The sequence below is a fragment of the Coregonus lavaretus genome, assembly GCF_964263955.1.
Source record: "Coregonus lavaretus genome assembly, chromosome: 7".
Taxonomy (NCBI): Eukaryota; Metazoa; Chordata; class Actinopteri; order Salmoniformes; family Salmonidae; genus Coregonus; species Coregonus lavaretus.
In genome coordinates, this window is record NC_139994.1 from 19,652,534 (window position 1) to 19,666,564 (window position 14,031).

Below are 14,031 nucleotides of genomic sequence, written 5' to 3' on the forward strand. Positions count from 1 at the left end.
TTAGAATGGAAGCCATGAATGTAGCCCCCGGTTATTAGTAATAAGTTTGTTTGTTTTTTATTAGAGAGGCATACAGAATTTTGAATCCCGGATGTGTCTCTGTTGCTCTAACCGCAGGCTATGAACTATTTCTCTCTGCAGCATGTTAGTAAATGAACCTGAACAAACACTCACACACACACACACCGTGGAGCAGGAAGCTTGGAGCCTCAGGGTGTTTGGTCTAACTGGATACATAATTTATCAGTGGCCAGGGCTGGTCAGTAGACAGGACAGGACAGTAGCGGGATCAGGGTGGATGGATGGCATCAGAGATGAGCACACCAATGTTTGATTCACTGATGAAATGTGGACATAAATCATTCAACAGAAACTTCAACACACACAGCCCCAATTACCATCTCCATTGATCTGCTGTGGCAGTAGATAGATTGACCGGTGTAATTGTATCAGTGCAGGTTGCCATTCTAAACTACAGTTGTCATATCTGGGATGTCTTTAAAAAGCCCTTGGCTGGAGACTTTCTGACCACAACAACTGACACCTACCTGTCTTGTCAAAGCCATACAGTATGTTTGCATTGAGTGCCTCTGTGGTCTGTTGCCCTTTAATCACCTTTATATTTAGAGGGAATGGAATGGATAGATCCACCTATTTACCTTTGTTGATTTGGTTTAATGCTATATTTTGAATGGTGAACTGAAATATGTTGTTGCCTGTGGCTAAACGTCCTTCCCATTCCTCTTTCCTTCACTGTCAGTGTATCTCCAATAGTTTAGTTTTTATCTTTATATCTGAAAATATTCAGGTTTTCACAGGAAGACTGTTTAAAATGTCAATAAACCCAAACCAAATAGAAGGGACTTCTCAGATCCCTGATCATCTGACCAATATGTCCTTCTGTGATTAAAGTTTAGACTTTAGGATTCTTCTTTATAGTGTGTGACTGCCTGCTGAAATACTTTGCCAAGTTTCTAGCACAGAGTAAGACCAGTTATTTGCAAACAAAAACACTTTAGTAGTACTTACGGTGTTGTTGAATCAAGTGCTACCGCTTTTTCTCTTAGCGGGGCAGAGCCGTTGGGGGGTCTGTCTCCTGTGTGTCTAACCTTTTCTCTCCTCCTCTGCTCTGCCCCTCTAGGATAGCTCAGTAGTACCCAAGTCTTTGTCTCCTGTGTGTCTAACCTTCGCTCTCCTCTCTCCCTCCCGTCTAGGATAGCGATCCAGGTGGCTAAGTTTGACTTTGACACGTTGCCCCAGCCGGACCAGGAGGCTGTGCGCTACACCAACCCCAAACTGCTGGAGGAGGAGAGGCTTCACGCCCAGGCCTTTATGATCAACAGCACCCTCGGCATCACCTGGAACATCATATCCTTTGTTGTTGGTGTTGTTGGTAGATGTATACAGATCCCTATTAGACGGCATCTGGATGCTACATCCGGAGATCCTCTGGCTAGGGTGTGTGCCTTTTCTACTGCACTGACAGATGGGAGAAAGTATAGCGAAATGTGCGCGCAGCCCTGGGCCCCGAACAAAAGGTAGTGCACTATATAGGGAATAGGATGCAATTTGAGACACAGGCCTAGTCAATATGCAGGCAGGGCGCTCCATCAGAACCTCTTAGGTAATGAGGGGGCTATTACCAATACACAGACTCAGTGTTGTTTAGAATGGCCTGTCAAGTTGTTACAGGGAGGAGGTGTACAATTAATTATTAATCGGAGTCCCTGTGCTGTTGAACTTGCCATCATATTTTCCATTTTAGTAATGCATAAACACTCCTGTGATTGTGTGCATTTGTTTGATCTGCAAGCAATTTGGCAGCAGAGTGTGTGTGTGTGTGGGGAGGTTGGTTCTTCTATCCTTGTGGGGACCTAAAATCCCCAAAAGTCCTCACAAAGAATAGTCAAGGACAATTCTCCCTCGTGGGGACATTTCTCACGTCCCCATGAGGACAAACGCTATTTTAAGTTTAGTGTTTAGGATTAGAATGAGGGTTAGGAGTTAGGGTTATGGTTAGATTTTGGGTTATTGTTGATGTTAGGGTTATGGTAAGGGTTAGGGGTTATGGAAAATAGGATTTTGAATGGAAATAAATGTTAGGTCCCAACAAGGATAGAAGAACATAATGTGTGTGTGTGGGTGGATGGGTGGGTGGGTGCTAGTGTGCGTGCGTACAGGAGTGACGGCAGTACATGATGTTACTTATGTTGTTTCTCAGAGGGTACTGTTAAGTCAGAGAGCGCTGTGCATGACAGAGCTCCGCTCTGAACTGGGCTGTGTGATTATGTTATTGAGGCTGGAGATTGAAACCTTCTCCTGGATAATGCAGGTCTAGTTAGTGAGCAGTTCAGACAGTAGACTTCCTCTTCAGAAAGACAGTACACCATCTCCAATCAAGCACTTGTTCAAACAACATATTCTTTTTTTTTGTTATCTGAAATTGTTATGTCAGAAAAACATTGAAACATTGCAGAAAGAAATAGGTTTTAAGTATAGAAAACTAGGACTGTGACCAGACGGGTTGCAATCAACTAATATTATCTGGGTCACCCTTGGCTTGGCATTTATTCATAATAACATGCATTGTTAATATCCTAGTTCTGATTTAAGAGAACTGTGCAGAAACACCTTATCTTGCAGCTTCGCAGACCATGCAATTTGGCCTAGCATTAATAGAGTATCTCTCATTCATAAAGGATGTGTAATGTTTCAGTTCTGATGATAACGGCAGTCTCCTAAATATAGTCTGTCTGAAGAGAAACAAACTAGCCAGAGAAGAGGAGGAGGAGGAAGAAAAGGCTTGTTACTTTCATGACGTCATCTCAGAAGAGAATGAGTGTATCTTCAAGTTCCGGCCAAGTCTTCAGGATAGAGACTAGCTTCTTCTCAGACCCGCACAGTCCCTCTAACAAACCCAAATACCAAACCATTCCTGTCCCCAGCCCCCGTCCCTGTACCCGTCCACACGGCAAGGACACAAGCACATCGCGGTGACGCCAGGCCTGGGGACAGTTGGGTGGATGGATAGATGTCAGAATGGAGTTGTAGTTTCCTCCAGCCTGATTCAATGTCACAGTGTTTGTGTGCCACATCTGCAGCTTTCAACACCATGCCTTGTAGGAGGCAGCTACAGTGCCTTGCAAAAGTATTTATACCCCTTTGGCGTTTTTCCTATTTTGTTGCATTACAACCTGTAATTTAAATGGATTTTTATTTGGATTTCATGTAATGGACATACACAAAATAGTCCAAATTGGTGAAGTGAAATGAAAAAAATAACTTGTTTCAAAAAAATAAATAACGGAAAAGTGGTGCGTGCATATGTATTCACCCCCTTTGCTATGAAGCCCCTAAATAAGATCTGGTGCAACCAATTACCTTCAGAAGTCACAAAATTAGTTAAATAAAGTCCACCTGTGTGCAATCTAAGTGTCACATGATCTGTCACATGATCTCAGTATATATATGCACATGTTCTGAAAGGCCCAGAGTCTGCAACACCAATAAGCAAGGGGCACCACCAAGTAAGCGGCACCATGAAGACTAAGTAGCTCTCCAAACAGGTCAGGGACAAAGTTGTGGAGAAGTACAGATCAGGGTTGGGTTATAAAAAAATATCCCAAACTTTGAACATCCCATGGAGCACCATTAAATCCATTATTAAAAAATGGAAAGAATATGGCACCACAACAAACCTGCCAAGAGAGGGCCGCCCACCAATACTCACGGCCCAGGCAAGGAGGGCATTAATCAGAGAGGCAACAAAGAGACCAAAGATAACCCTGAAAGAGCTGCAAAGCTCCACAGCGGAGATTGGAGTATCTGTCCATAGGACCACTTTAAGCCGTACACTCCACAGAGCTGGGCTTTACGGAAGAGTGGCCAGAAAAAAGCCATTGCTTAAAGAAAAAAATAAGCAAACACATTTGGTGTTCACCAAAAGGCATGTGGGAGACTCCCCAAACATATGGAAGAAGGTACTCTGGTCAAATGAGATTTTTTTTTAGCTTTTTGGCCATCAAAAAGCTACGCTATGTCTGACACAAACCCAACACCTCTCATCACCCCGAGAACACCATCCCCACAGTGAAGCATGGTGGTGGCAGCATCATACTGTGGGGATGTTTTTCATCGGCAGGGACTGGGAACCTGGTCAGAATTGAAGGAATGATGGATGGCGCTAAACACAGGGAAATTCTTGAGGAAACCTGTTTCAGTCTTCCAGAGATTTGAGACTTGGACGGAGGTTCACCTTCCAGCAGGACAATGACCCTAAGCATACTGCTAAAGCAACACTCAAGTGGTTTAAGGGGAAACATTTAAATGTCTTGGAATGGCCTAGTCAAAGCCCAGACCTCAATCCAATTGATAATTTGTGGTATGACTTAAGAATTGCTGTACACCAGCGGAACCCATCCAACTTGAAGGAGCTGGAGCAGTTTTGCCTTGAAGAATGGGCAAAAATCCCAGTGGCTAGATGTGCCAAGGTTATAGAGACATACCCCAAGAGACTTGCAGCTATAATTGCTGCAAAAGGAGTCTCTACAAAGTATTGACTTTTTTGGGGGGTGAATAGTTATGCACGCTCAAGTTTTCTGTTTTTTTGTCTTATTTCTTGTTTGTGTCACAATACAAAATATTTTGCATCTTCAAAGTGGTAGGCATGTTGTGTAAATCAAATGATACAAATCCCAAAAATATCCATTTGAATTCCAGGTTGTAAGGCAACAAAATAGGAAAAATGCCAAGGGGTGTGAATACTTTCGCAAGCCACTGTACATATCACCTCTCCTCACTCCATATTTGAATTATGCCATGCTGTATAGCAAAATAGCAAAGTTTCACATTCTGTCTGAGGAGAGTTTGTCCATTCTAGTCATTTTAACGCTATGGTGTTACTTTGTCTGTCTAGTCATTCTAACTCTGTTAGGGCTGTCCCCGAAAAAAAATCTATCTTAACTCCCGAGTGGCACAGTGGTCTAAGGCACTGCATCGCAGTGCTAGCTGTGCCACTAGAGATCCTGGTTCGAATCCAGGCTCTGTCGTAGCCGGCCGCGACCGGGAGACCCATGGGGCGGCGCACAATTGGCCCAGCGTCGTCCAGGGTAGGGGAGGGAATGGCCGGCAGGGATGTAGCAGTTGGTAGAGCATGGCGTTTGCAATGCCAGGGTTGTGGGTTCGTTTCCCACGGGGGGCCAGTATTAAAATGTATGCACTCACTAACTGTAAATCGCTCTGGATAAGAGCGTCTGCTAAATGACTAAAATGTCAATGTAAATGTCTGTTCTTTAATAATATCAGCTAAATATACAGTACCAGTCAAAAGTTTAGACGCACCTACTCATTCAAGGGTTTTTCTTTATTTTTACTATTTCTACATTGTAGAATAATAGTGAAGACATCAAAACTATGAAATAACACATATGGAATCATGTAGTAACCAAAAATGTGTTCAACAAATCAAAATATATTTTATATTTGAGAGTCTTCAAATAGCCACCCTTTGCCTTTATGACAGCTTTGCACACTCTTGGCATTCTCTCAACCAGCTTCATGAAGTAGTCACCTGGAATGCATTTCAATTAACAGGTGTGCCTTGTTAAAAGTTAATTTGTGGAATTTCTTTCCTTCTTAATGCGTTTGAGACAATCAGTTGTGTTGTGACAAGGTAGGGGGTGGTATACAGAAGATAGCCCTATTTGGTAAAAGACCAAGTCCATATTATGGCAAGAACAGCTCAAATAAATAAAGAGAAACGACAGTCCATCATTACTTTAAGATGAAGGTCAGTCAATACGGAAAATGTCAAGAACTTTGAAAGTTTCTTCAAGTGCAGTCACAAAAACCATCAAGCGCTATGATGAAACTGGCTCTCATGAGGAAGGAATGGAATACCCAGAGTTACCTCTGCTGCAGAGGATAAGTTCATTAGAGTTATCAGCCTCAGAAATTGCAGCCCAAATAAATGCTTCACAGAGTTCAAGTAACAGACACATCTCAACATCAACTGTTCAGATGGGACTGTGTGATTCAGACCTTCATGGTCGAATTGCTGCAAAGAAACCACTACTAAAGGACACCAATAAGAAGATACCTTCTTGGGCCTAGAAACACGAGCAATGGATTAGACCGGTGGAAATGTGTCCTTTGGTCTAGAGTCCAAATTGTAGATTTTTGGTTCCCACCTCCGTGTCTTTGTGAGACACGGTGTGAGTGAACGGATGATCTCCGCATGTGTAGTTCCCACCGTAAAGCATGGAGGAGGAGGTGTTGGGGTTGCTATCATTTGTTTTTCAACAGGACAATGACCCAACACACCTCCAGGCTGTGTAAGGGCTATTTGACCAAGAAGCAGTGTGATGGAGTGCTGCATCAGATGACCTGGCCTCCACAATCCCCCGACCTCAACCCAGTTGAGATGGTTTGGGATGAGTCGGACTGCAGAGTGAAGGAAAAGCAGCCAACAAGTGCTCAGCATATGTGGGAACTCCTTCAAGACTGTTGGAAAAGCATTCCAGGTGAAGCTGGTTGAGAGAATGCCAAGAGTGTGCAAAGCTATCATCAAGGCAAAGGGTGGCTATTTGCAGAATCTCAAATATAAAATATATTTTGATTTGTTGAACACTTGTTTGGTTACTACATCACTCCATATGTGTTATTTCATCGTTTTGATGTCTTCACTATTATTCTACAATGTAGAAAATAGTAAAAATAAATAAAAACCCTTGAATGAGTAGGTGCGTCCAAACTTTGACTGGTGCTGTATATATATTTGCTATTGCTCGACCCCCAAAAGATATTGGTCGACCAACAGCCTATCGACCAAACAATCGATCAGTCGAAGAATTGGGATCAGCCCTACTCTGTGTGGTGTTACTTTGTCCATTCTAGTCATTTTAACGCTATGTGGTGTTACAGCAGCACAGTATTATTCCAGTCATTATTCAAGCTGTCAGCTGTGTGGTGGACCAGAGGAGCAGGTTTTCTATATCATAACTTATTATCAACCTAGTGTCTTTATGACAGCTCTGTTTATCTCAGTACTCAGCATTAGCAGCATTATCTCCCTAGCCAGCGCTATGACAGACAGCCGTATGATGTCACCAAGGAAAGGTTCAACGGTTATAACCTCAATTATAATCTTGTTGTTCTCTCAATCTCCTCTGATAAATGAGTGTTACTGAGTGTTCAGGAACAGAAGGACTCGACAGGCAGAGTTAAATGTGGGTTCTTAGCCAACCAATCAGATTGGAGTCACAGGTTGAGTTGCAGTGTTGCGGTTTTGCTCCCAGAAACCATGCTAGGCTAGAAGACATGGAAGTGTGGGCGTTTTTGAAAAACGACTTGGCTGAGGAGAGGACTGCTCTGTAGGCTTTATACACAATGTGTTTTCTCTCTGAGATGTGAGAAGTTTTTAGATAATCCCAGTTCTTATGAGACCTACAGTGGGGAGAACAAGTATTTGATACACTGCCGATTTTGCAGGTTTTACTACTTACAAAGCATGTAGAGGTCTGTAGTTTTTATCATAGGTACATTTCAACTGTGAGAGACGGAATCTAAAACAAAAATCCAGAAAATCACATTGTATGTTTTTTAAGTAATTAATTTGCATTTTATTGCATGACATAAGTATTTGATCACCTACCAACCATTAAGAATTCCGGCTCTCACAGACCTGTTAGTTTTTCTTTAAGAAGCCCTCCTGTTCTCCACTCATTACCTGTATTAACTGCACCTATCAAATACTTGTTCTCCCCACTGTATTACACAATAAGGATGATTATTACCATAATTCCCTCCACTAATGGTTGAGGAAATGCATCTTTATTACTCTTTGGGTTGTTAATGCAGTTTTACTTTTCAGGGTTCTCATTGCATCATCCTGAATGAGATTTGTGAGTGGATATTATGTTTCTTAATCGCAACATTCAGATATGACACTTGGGAATAAGGTTAGAGGAAAATAAGAAAAAGCCAGTCTCATTTACCTTTGACCTAAAGACTGTTATAATAGCACTTCCTGTATTTCTACTGTATTTAGCCTGGTATTGTCTAACTCCAAGCCTAGGGCAGTCTGCAGAGAGAGTTTATTTTACACATATATAAAAGGACATGCACTGTACAGTAATGGCCAGCCAGCCAACCATGAATCTCTGTCCACCTTGAGCCCTCAGCTCTCCTAACAGAGTCACTAGGCAACCAGGGAGCCACAGGCTTATCTGTCAACCACTGGGCTGCAGCCAATTTAAAGCTACACTGAAGAATCATACTTCATATATCCTCTCTTTTTTTCTCTCTCTCCATCTCTCTCTCACACATATTTCTCCGGAGTATCTTTGCCACTTTGTTAGTTTGTTATCAAATCACATTGTATTTGTCATGTGCTTCGTAAACAACAGGTGTAGAGTAACAGTGAAATGCTTACTTCCTGACAATGCAGAGAGAAAAATAATCCAACAAATAAATAAATACACAATGAGTAACAATAACTTGGCTATAGTTTCAAGTTGTACCAGTACCGATGTGCAGGGGTGGTAATTGAGGTATATATGTACATATACAGTTGAAGTCGGAAGTTTACATACACTTAGGGTGGAGTCATTAAAACTCGTATTTCAACAACTCCACAAATTTCTGTGGAGTGGTTGAAGTACATCTACTTTGTGCATGACACAAGTAATTTTTCCAACAATTGTTTACAGACAGATTATTTCACTTATAATTCACTGTATCACAATTCCAGTGGGTCAGAAGTTTACATACACTAAGTTGACTGTGCCTTTAAACAGCTTGGAAAATTCCAGAAAATTATGTAATGGCTTTAGAAGCTTCTGCTAGGCTAATTGACATAATTTGAGTCAATTGGAGGTGTACCTGTGGATGTATTTCAAGGCCTACCATCAAACTCAGTGCCTCTTTGCTTGACATCATGGGAAAATAAAAATAAATCAGCCAAGACCTCAGAAAAAGAGTTGTAGACCTCCACAAGTCTGGTTCATCGTTGGGAGCAATTTCCAAACGCCTGAAGGTACCACGTTAATCTGTACAAACAATAGTACGCAAGTATAAACACCATGGGACCACACAGCCGTCATACCGCTCAGGAAGGAGACGCGTTCTGTCTCCTAGAGATGAACGTACTTTGGTGTGAAAAGTGCAAATCAATCCCAGAACAACAGCAAAGGACCTTGTGAAGATGCTGGAGGAAACAGGTACAAAAGTATCTATATCCACAGTAAAACGAGTCCTATATCGACATAACCTGAAAGGCCGCTCAGCAAGAAATAAGCCACTGCTCCAAAACCGCCATTAAAATGCCAGACTACGGTTTGCAACTGCACATGGGGACAAAGATCGTACTTTTTGGAGGAATGTCCTCTGATCTGATGAAAAAAAAATAGAACTGTTTGGCCATAATGACCATTGTTATGTTTGGAGGAAAAAGGGGGTGCCTTGCAAGCCGAAGAACACCATCCCAACCGTGAAGCGGGGTGGGGGGGCGCAGCATCATGCTGTGGGGGTGCTTTGCTGCAGGAGGGACTGGTGCACTTCACAAAATAGATGGCATCATGAGGAAGGAAAATTATGTGGATATATTAAAGCAACATCTCAAGACATCAGTCAGGAAGTTAAAGCTTGGTCGCAGATGGGTCTTCCAAATGGACAATGACTCCAAGCATACTTCCAAAGTTTTGGCAAAATGGCTTAAGGACAACAAAGTCAAGGTATTGGAGTGGCCATCACAAAGCCCTGACCTCAATCCTATAGAAAAGTTGTGGGCAGAACTGAAAAAGCGTGTGCGAGCAAGGAGGCCTACAAACCTGACTCAGTTACACCAGCTCTGTCAGGAGGAATGGGCCAAAATTCACCCAACTTATTGTGGGAAGCTTGTGGAATGCTACCCAAAATGTTTGACCCAAGTTAAACAATTTAAAGGTAATGCTACCAAATACTAATTGAGTGTATGTAAACTTCTGACCTACTGGGAATGTGATGAAAGAAATAAAAGCTTAAATAAATCATTCTCTCTACTATTATTCTGACATTCTGACATGTGGTGATCCTAACTGACCTAAGACAGCAAAGTCTTACTAGGATTAAATGTCAGGAATTGTGAAAAACTGAGTTTAAATGTATTTGGGTAAGGTGTATGTAAACTTCCGACTTCAACTGTAGGTAGGGATAAAGTGACTAGGCAACAGGATAGATAATAAACAGTAACAGCAGTGTATGTGATGAGTCAAAATAGTTCGTGCAAAAAGGGTCAATGCAGATAGTCCGGGTAGCTATTGGTTAACTAACTATGTAGCAGTGTTATGGCTTGGGGGTAGAAGCTGTTCAGGCTCATTTTGGTTCCAGACTTAATGCATCGGTACCGCTTGCTGTGCGGCAGCAGAGAGAGTGGCTGGAGTCTAGTTTTGTCACTAAAGAAACTTGCCCTTGTCTCATATCCAGTTGAAGGGAGAGAAAATGTCACTGTACTGTGTACCTTAGTTTGAACATTATTACTTGTGAATCCTTTCTATTAACAGAGACACTGAGGCCCCAGTTCCCTCCTGTCCGGTGTTTAGTCCTTAACCCTAGCCCACCCGTCTGTGTGTCGCCAGGGAGAGGCCAGTGTGGAGGGAGTCCTCAACCAGTTGGTCCTCGAGCACCTGCAGCTGGCACCTCTACAGTGGGGTGAGTACACATACACGAGCACACACACACACACACACACACTGTGCAATCTATGAGATGCTTGGCATTAACTTTGATGAAAAACAACTGAAATCTATGGGTATTTTTGTCCCTACTCAAATGATCCGTACAAAGACATTATGATCATGGATCGTGATGAGGAATTAGGGATGAACTGTTTGGACCGTTTGGATCAAAAGTGTCAATCACCATCGTTCCTATGGGGGTGCCGAACCCAACGAATCCAAACCACTATACCTGGCAATTAACACACCAACCCATACAATCCCACCACATCGGTCTCAAGTCATGTTTTCTATTTACATTTATAATAGGCAGCGGGGCTATTTTTGGGAGCTGTCAGGAGACAGACTGGAGAGGCTGGGGGACGTGTGAAGCACCCTAGGACACCACGGAGAGACTTGGAGGAGCTTCCCTCCCTCTCTGGGCCTCACCATCTGTGAACCGCCTCTCAAATAATCAGCTTTTATTTATTTATTAAGTGTGTGTGCGTGGGTGTGTTTATTTTCGAGGAACAGTGCTGCCTTTTCTTTGAGGTTAGTGAGTGTGTTCATTAGTTAGTTTAGTGTCTCCTTGTTTAGCAGAAAGAGAGCCATCTGTTTGTTACGGTGACACAACAGATATCTAGTGGTAGATGAGGACATTTTATCTTCAGCTTTTCTTCTGTTCTCATGAACCATTTTCCAAACTAGCTTCCGTCTGACTGATCAAAGGACCCAGATCTTCTGACATTTAGGGGTTCTGCATATTTTATTTCTAGTTATTACTTTCAGTGCAAAGTTTTAGGTCATTTTGAAGAGCACATCATCACATCGCAGTCTTCAGGGAGGCGGTGTGTGTGTGTGTGTGTGTGTGTGTGTGTGTGCGCACACTGTCCTCCTCTATGATTACAATGCAGTTCATTTCTCCCAGCCTGTTAGAACGATGCTATCATGGTCTCAATTATGGGCCTTCTCTAAAGCGTTCTCCCTCAGGAGCAAATAATCATTACACAGAGTGGGTGGATTCATTTAATGTGGTTACAGGCTGCAGTAAAGTTAGCCTGTTACTGTAGACACATGATTGGCTAACTGTTAGCTTAGGGTTAGGTATACTGTATTTTTTATACTGCAATGCGTTTAGCCGTGAAGCATTTGGTACAAAAGGTTTCTCTTTTATGTGTTTTGAGCGTGGGGTATAGAATTGTCTTACCAGGTTGTGGCCATGTTAGAAGAGATAAGAAATATACTGTTCTTTACTCTAATTCCATTGAATCAGACATATCTTGTTTGCTTTCCATTGTTGCTTAGTTTAGGTGTGGTGTAATTGGGTTAGTGAGAGACTATTTGTCCTGATGTCTCGACAGTGTCCCTAATGATAGAAGTCACTTTGCCCCGAGATATCATTGATGAGCAGCAATGCGTCAACAGAATCATTAACTCATCCTCACCATTTATTCATTCTTGTATCATTACATTTGTTATATTTAACCCTTATTTTGCCAGTTAAGTTGACTGAGAACACATTCTCATTTACAGCAACAACCTGGCAAATTGTTACAGGGGAGAGGAGGGGGGATGAATGAGCCAATTGGAAGCTGGGGATGATTAGGTGACCATGATGGTATGAGGGCTAGATAGGGAATTTAGCCAGGACACCAGGGTTAACACCCCTACTCTTACGATAAGTGCCATGGTATCTTTAGTGACCACAGAGAGTCAGGACACCCGTTTAACGTCCCATCCGAAAGACGGCACCCTGCACAGGGCAATGTCCCCAATCACTGCTCTGGGGCATTGGGATCATTTTTTTTGACCAGAGGAAAGACTGCCTCCTACTGGCCCTCTAACACCGCTTCCAGCAGCATCTGGTCTCCCATCCAGGGACCGACCAGGACCAACCCTGCTTAGCTTCAGTGGCAAGCCAGGAGTGGGATGCAGTGTAGAATGCTGCTGGCAGAGCAAGATTACACTTTCTCTGAACTGGGTTGAAAGTGTAGGCCTTTTCTATCCACTGTCTAAGACATGCCAGGGAGTCAGACTTCCAATAGCTTACAGGCTATATCTAGCTAGCTGCAGTATGGGTGAAGGCACTGAACGTGAACAGAGCTGTAGAAGCTAAACCATCCTGGTTGTTAATGTAGTCCCTGAGCCGGCTGGCTACTTCCTCCCCTAATGTTGAGCTGAATAAACAGATGATCCTACACTGGCTTTGTCTCGCTCCTCTGCCCCCTTCTCCCCTGCTTCTCCTTAGCTCACACAGCCCAATAAACCAGTCTGGGCCGAGTTTCCCCAAAGCTTTGGAGCTAACGTGGCACGGTATTTCTCTCGACAAACCAGCTGCACAGCCACATGAGAGGAACAATTGTAAAGTCAGTCTTCTGTTTGTGAACATATAAAATTGCCCTTTCAGAGAGCCCAGTAAAGCGGCCTTGTTGTCTAATGGAAGGTATCAGGGCCAGTCTTTCCCTCCACAGGAAACCTTTCTCAGTTTACAAGATGAGGCTGATCCTCGTTTCCTCAGAGCTCTTTTTTTATTTTTTATTTACTGAATTTAAGTTACGAAGAGCTTATGGTTATGCAAAGGTTGATGGGTAATGGAAAGAGGGCTTCTGATTTTATCATGAGCGCTGTTGTTGTGGTTGTCTCTCTCTTCATAGCTCGAGCAACATGGAACTTCTTCACACTACCATACTGTAGCAACCCAGGAATATTTCACTGTGGACGTTTCCAATAAAGGAAAAACGGGGAAAGTGGCAGAAACAGAAAGGGTCTTTATGCATTCCTGTTTGCTTAGGGCCTTATTATTGAATGGGGAGTGAGGGAGTCAGCCATAGAGCTAGGGACCATTAGGAAATGATTACCCCCTTTAGACAGCAGCAGAGCAGCAACACCCTAGCTACTACAGAGCAGAGTACACACACACACACACACACACACACACACACAAACAAACACTGATATGATAATCTATATCAGTGTTTAAAGTCACTTTCTCTAATGCCTTGGCGGGGAAGAGGATATTCTATTCACCACCCGATTACAGAGTAGCAATGTAAGGTGTATTTAAATGGCTGGTAGCTCCCTTTATTAGTGATGTTTCAGTGTGGGGTATGGAGGGGGATTAAGTAGCCAGGTAAACAGTCTGCACTGCATTACTTCTATGTTAACATTTTCATCTTGATTTCATTCTGGTCTAGTCTAGCGAGCCTCAACAAACATAATAATTTGGTCAATTCCAAAAAAAATGACAAATTATATGATTTAATACTAATCCAATTGCTCAGAGAAAGAGATTTTGTTTAAGTAATTTTAAAAAAAACTAAAAAAAGATATGGTTATTGGC

General features: G+C 42.6%; 1 protein-coding gene across 1 annotated transcript in view; it reads left to right on the forward strand.

Annotated features, from left to right (window-relative positions):
- Positions 1 to 14,031, forward strand: part of LOC311133052 (trafficking protein particle complex subunit 9-like) — a 307,997-nt gene that overhangs the window by 219,633 nt on the left and 74,333 nt on the right. The window contains exons 22-23 of the mRNA XM_084166478.1: positions 1,215 to 1,384; positions 10,591 to 10,686. Coding sequence (XP_084022604.1) covers positions 1,215 to 1,384; positions 10,591 to 10,686 — 266 coding nt within the window. The remainder of the gene's footprint in view (positions 1 to 1,214; positions 1,385 to 10,590; positions 10,687 to 14,031) is intronic.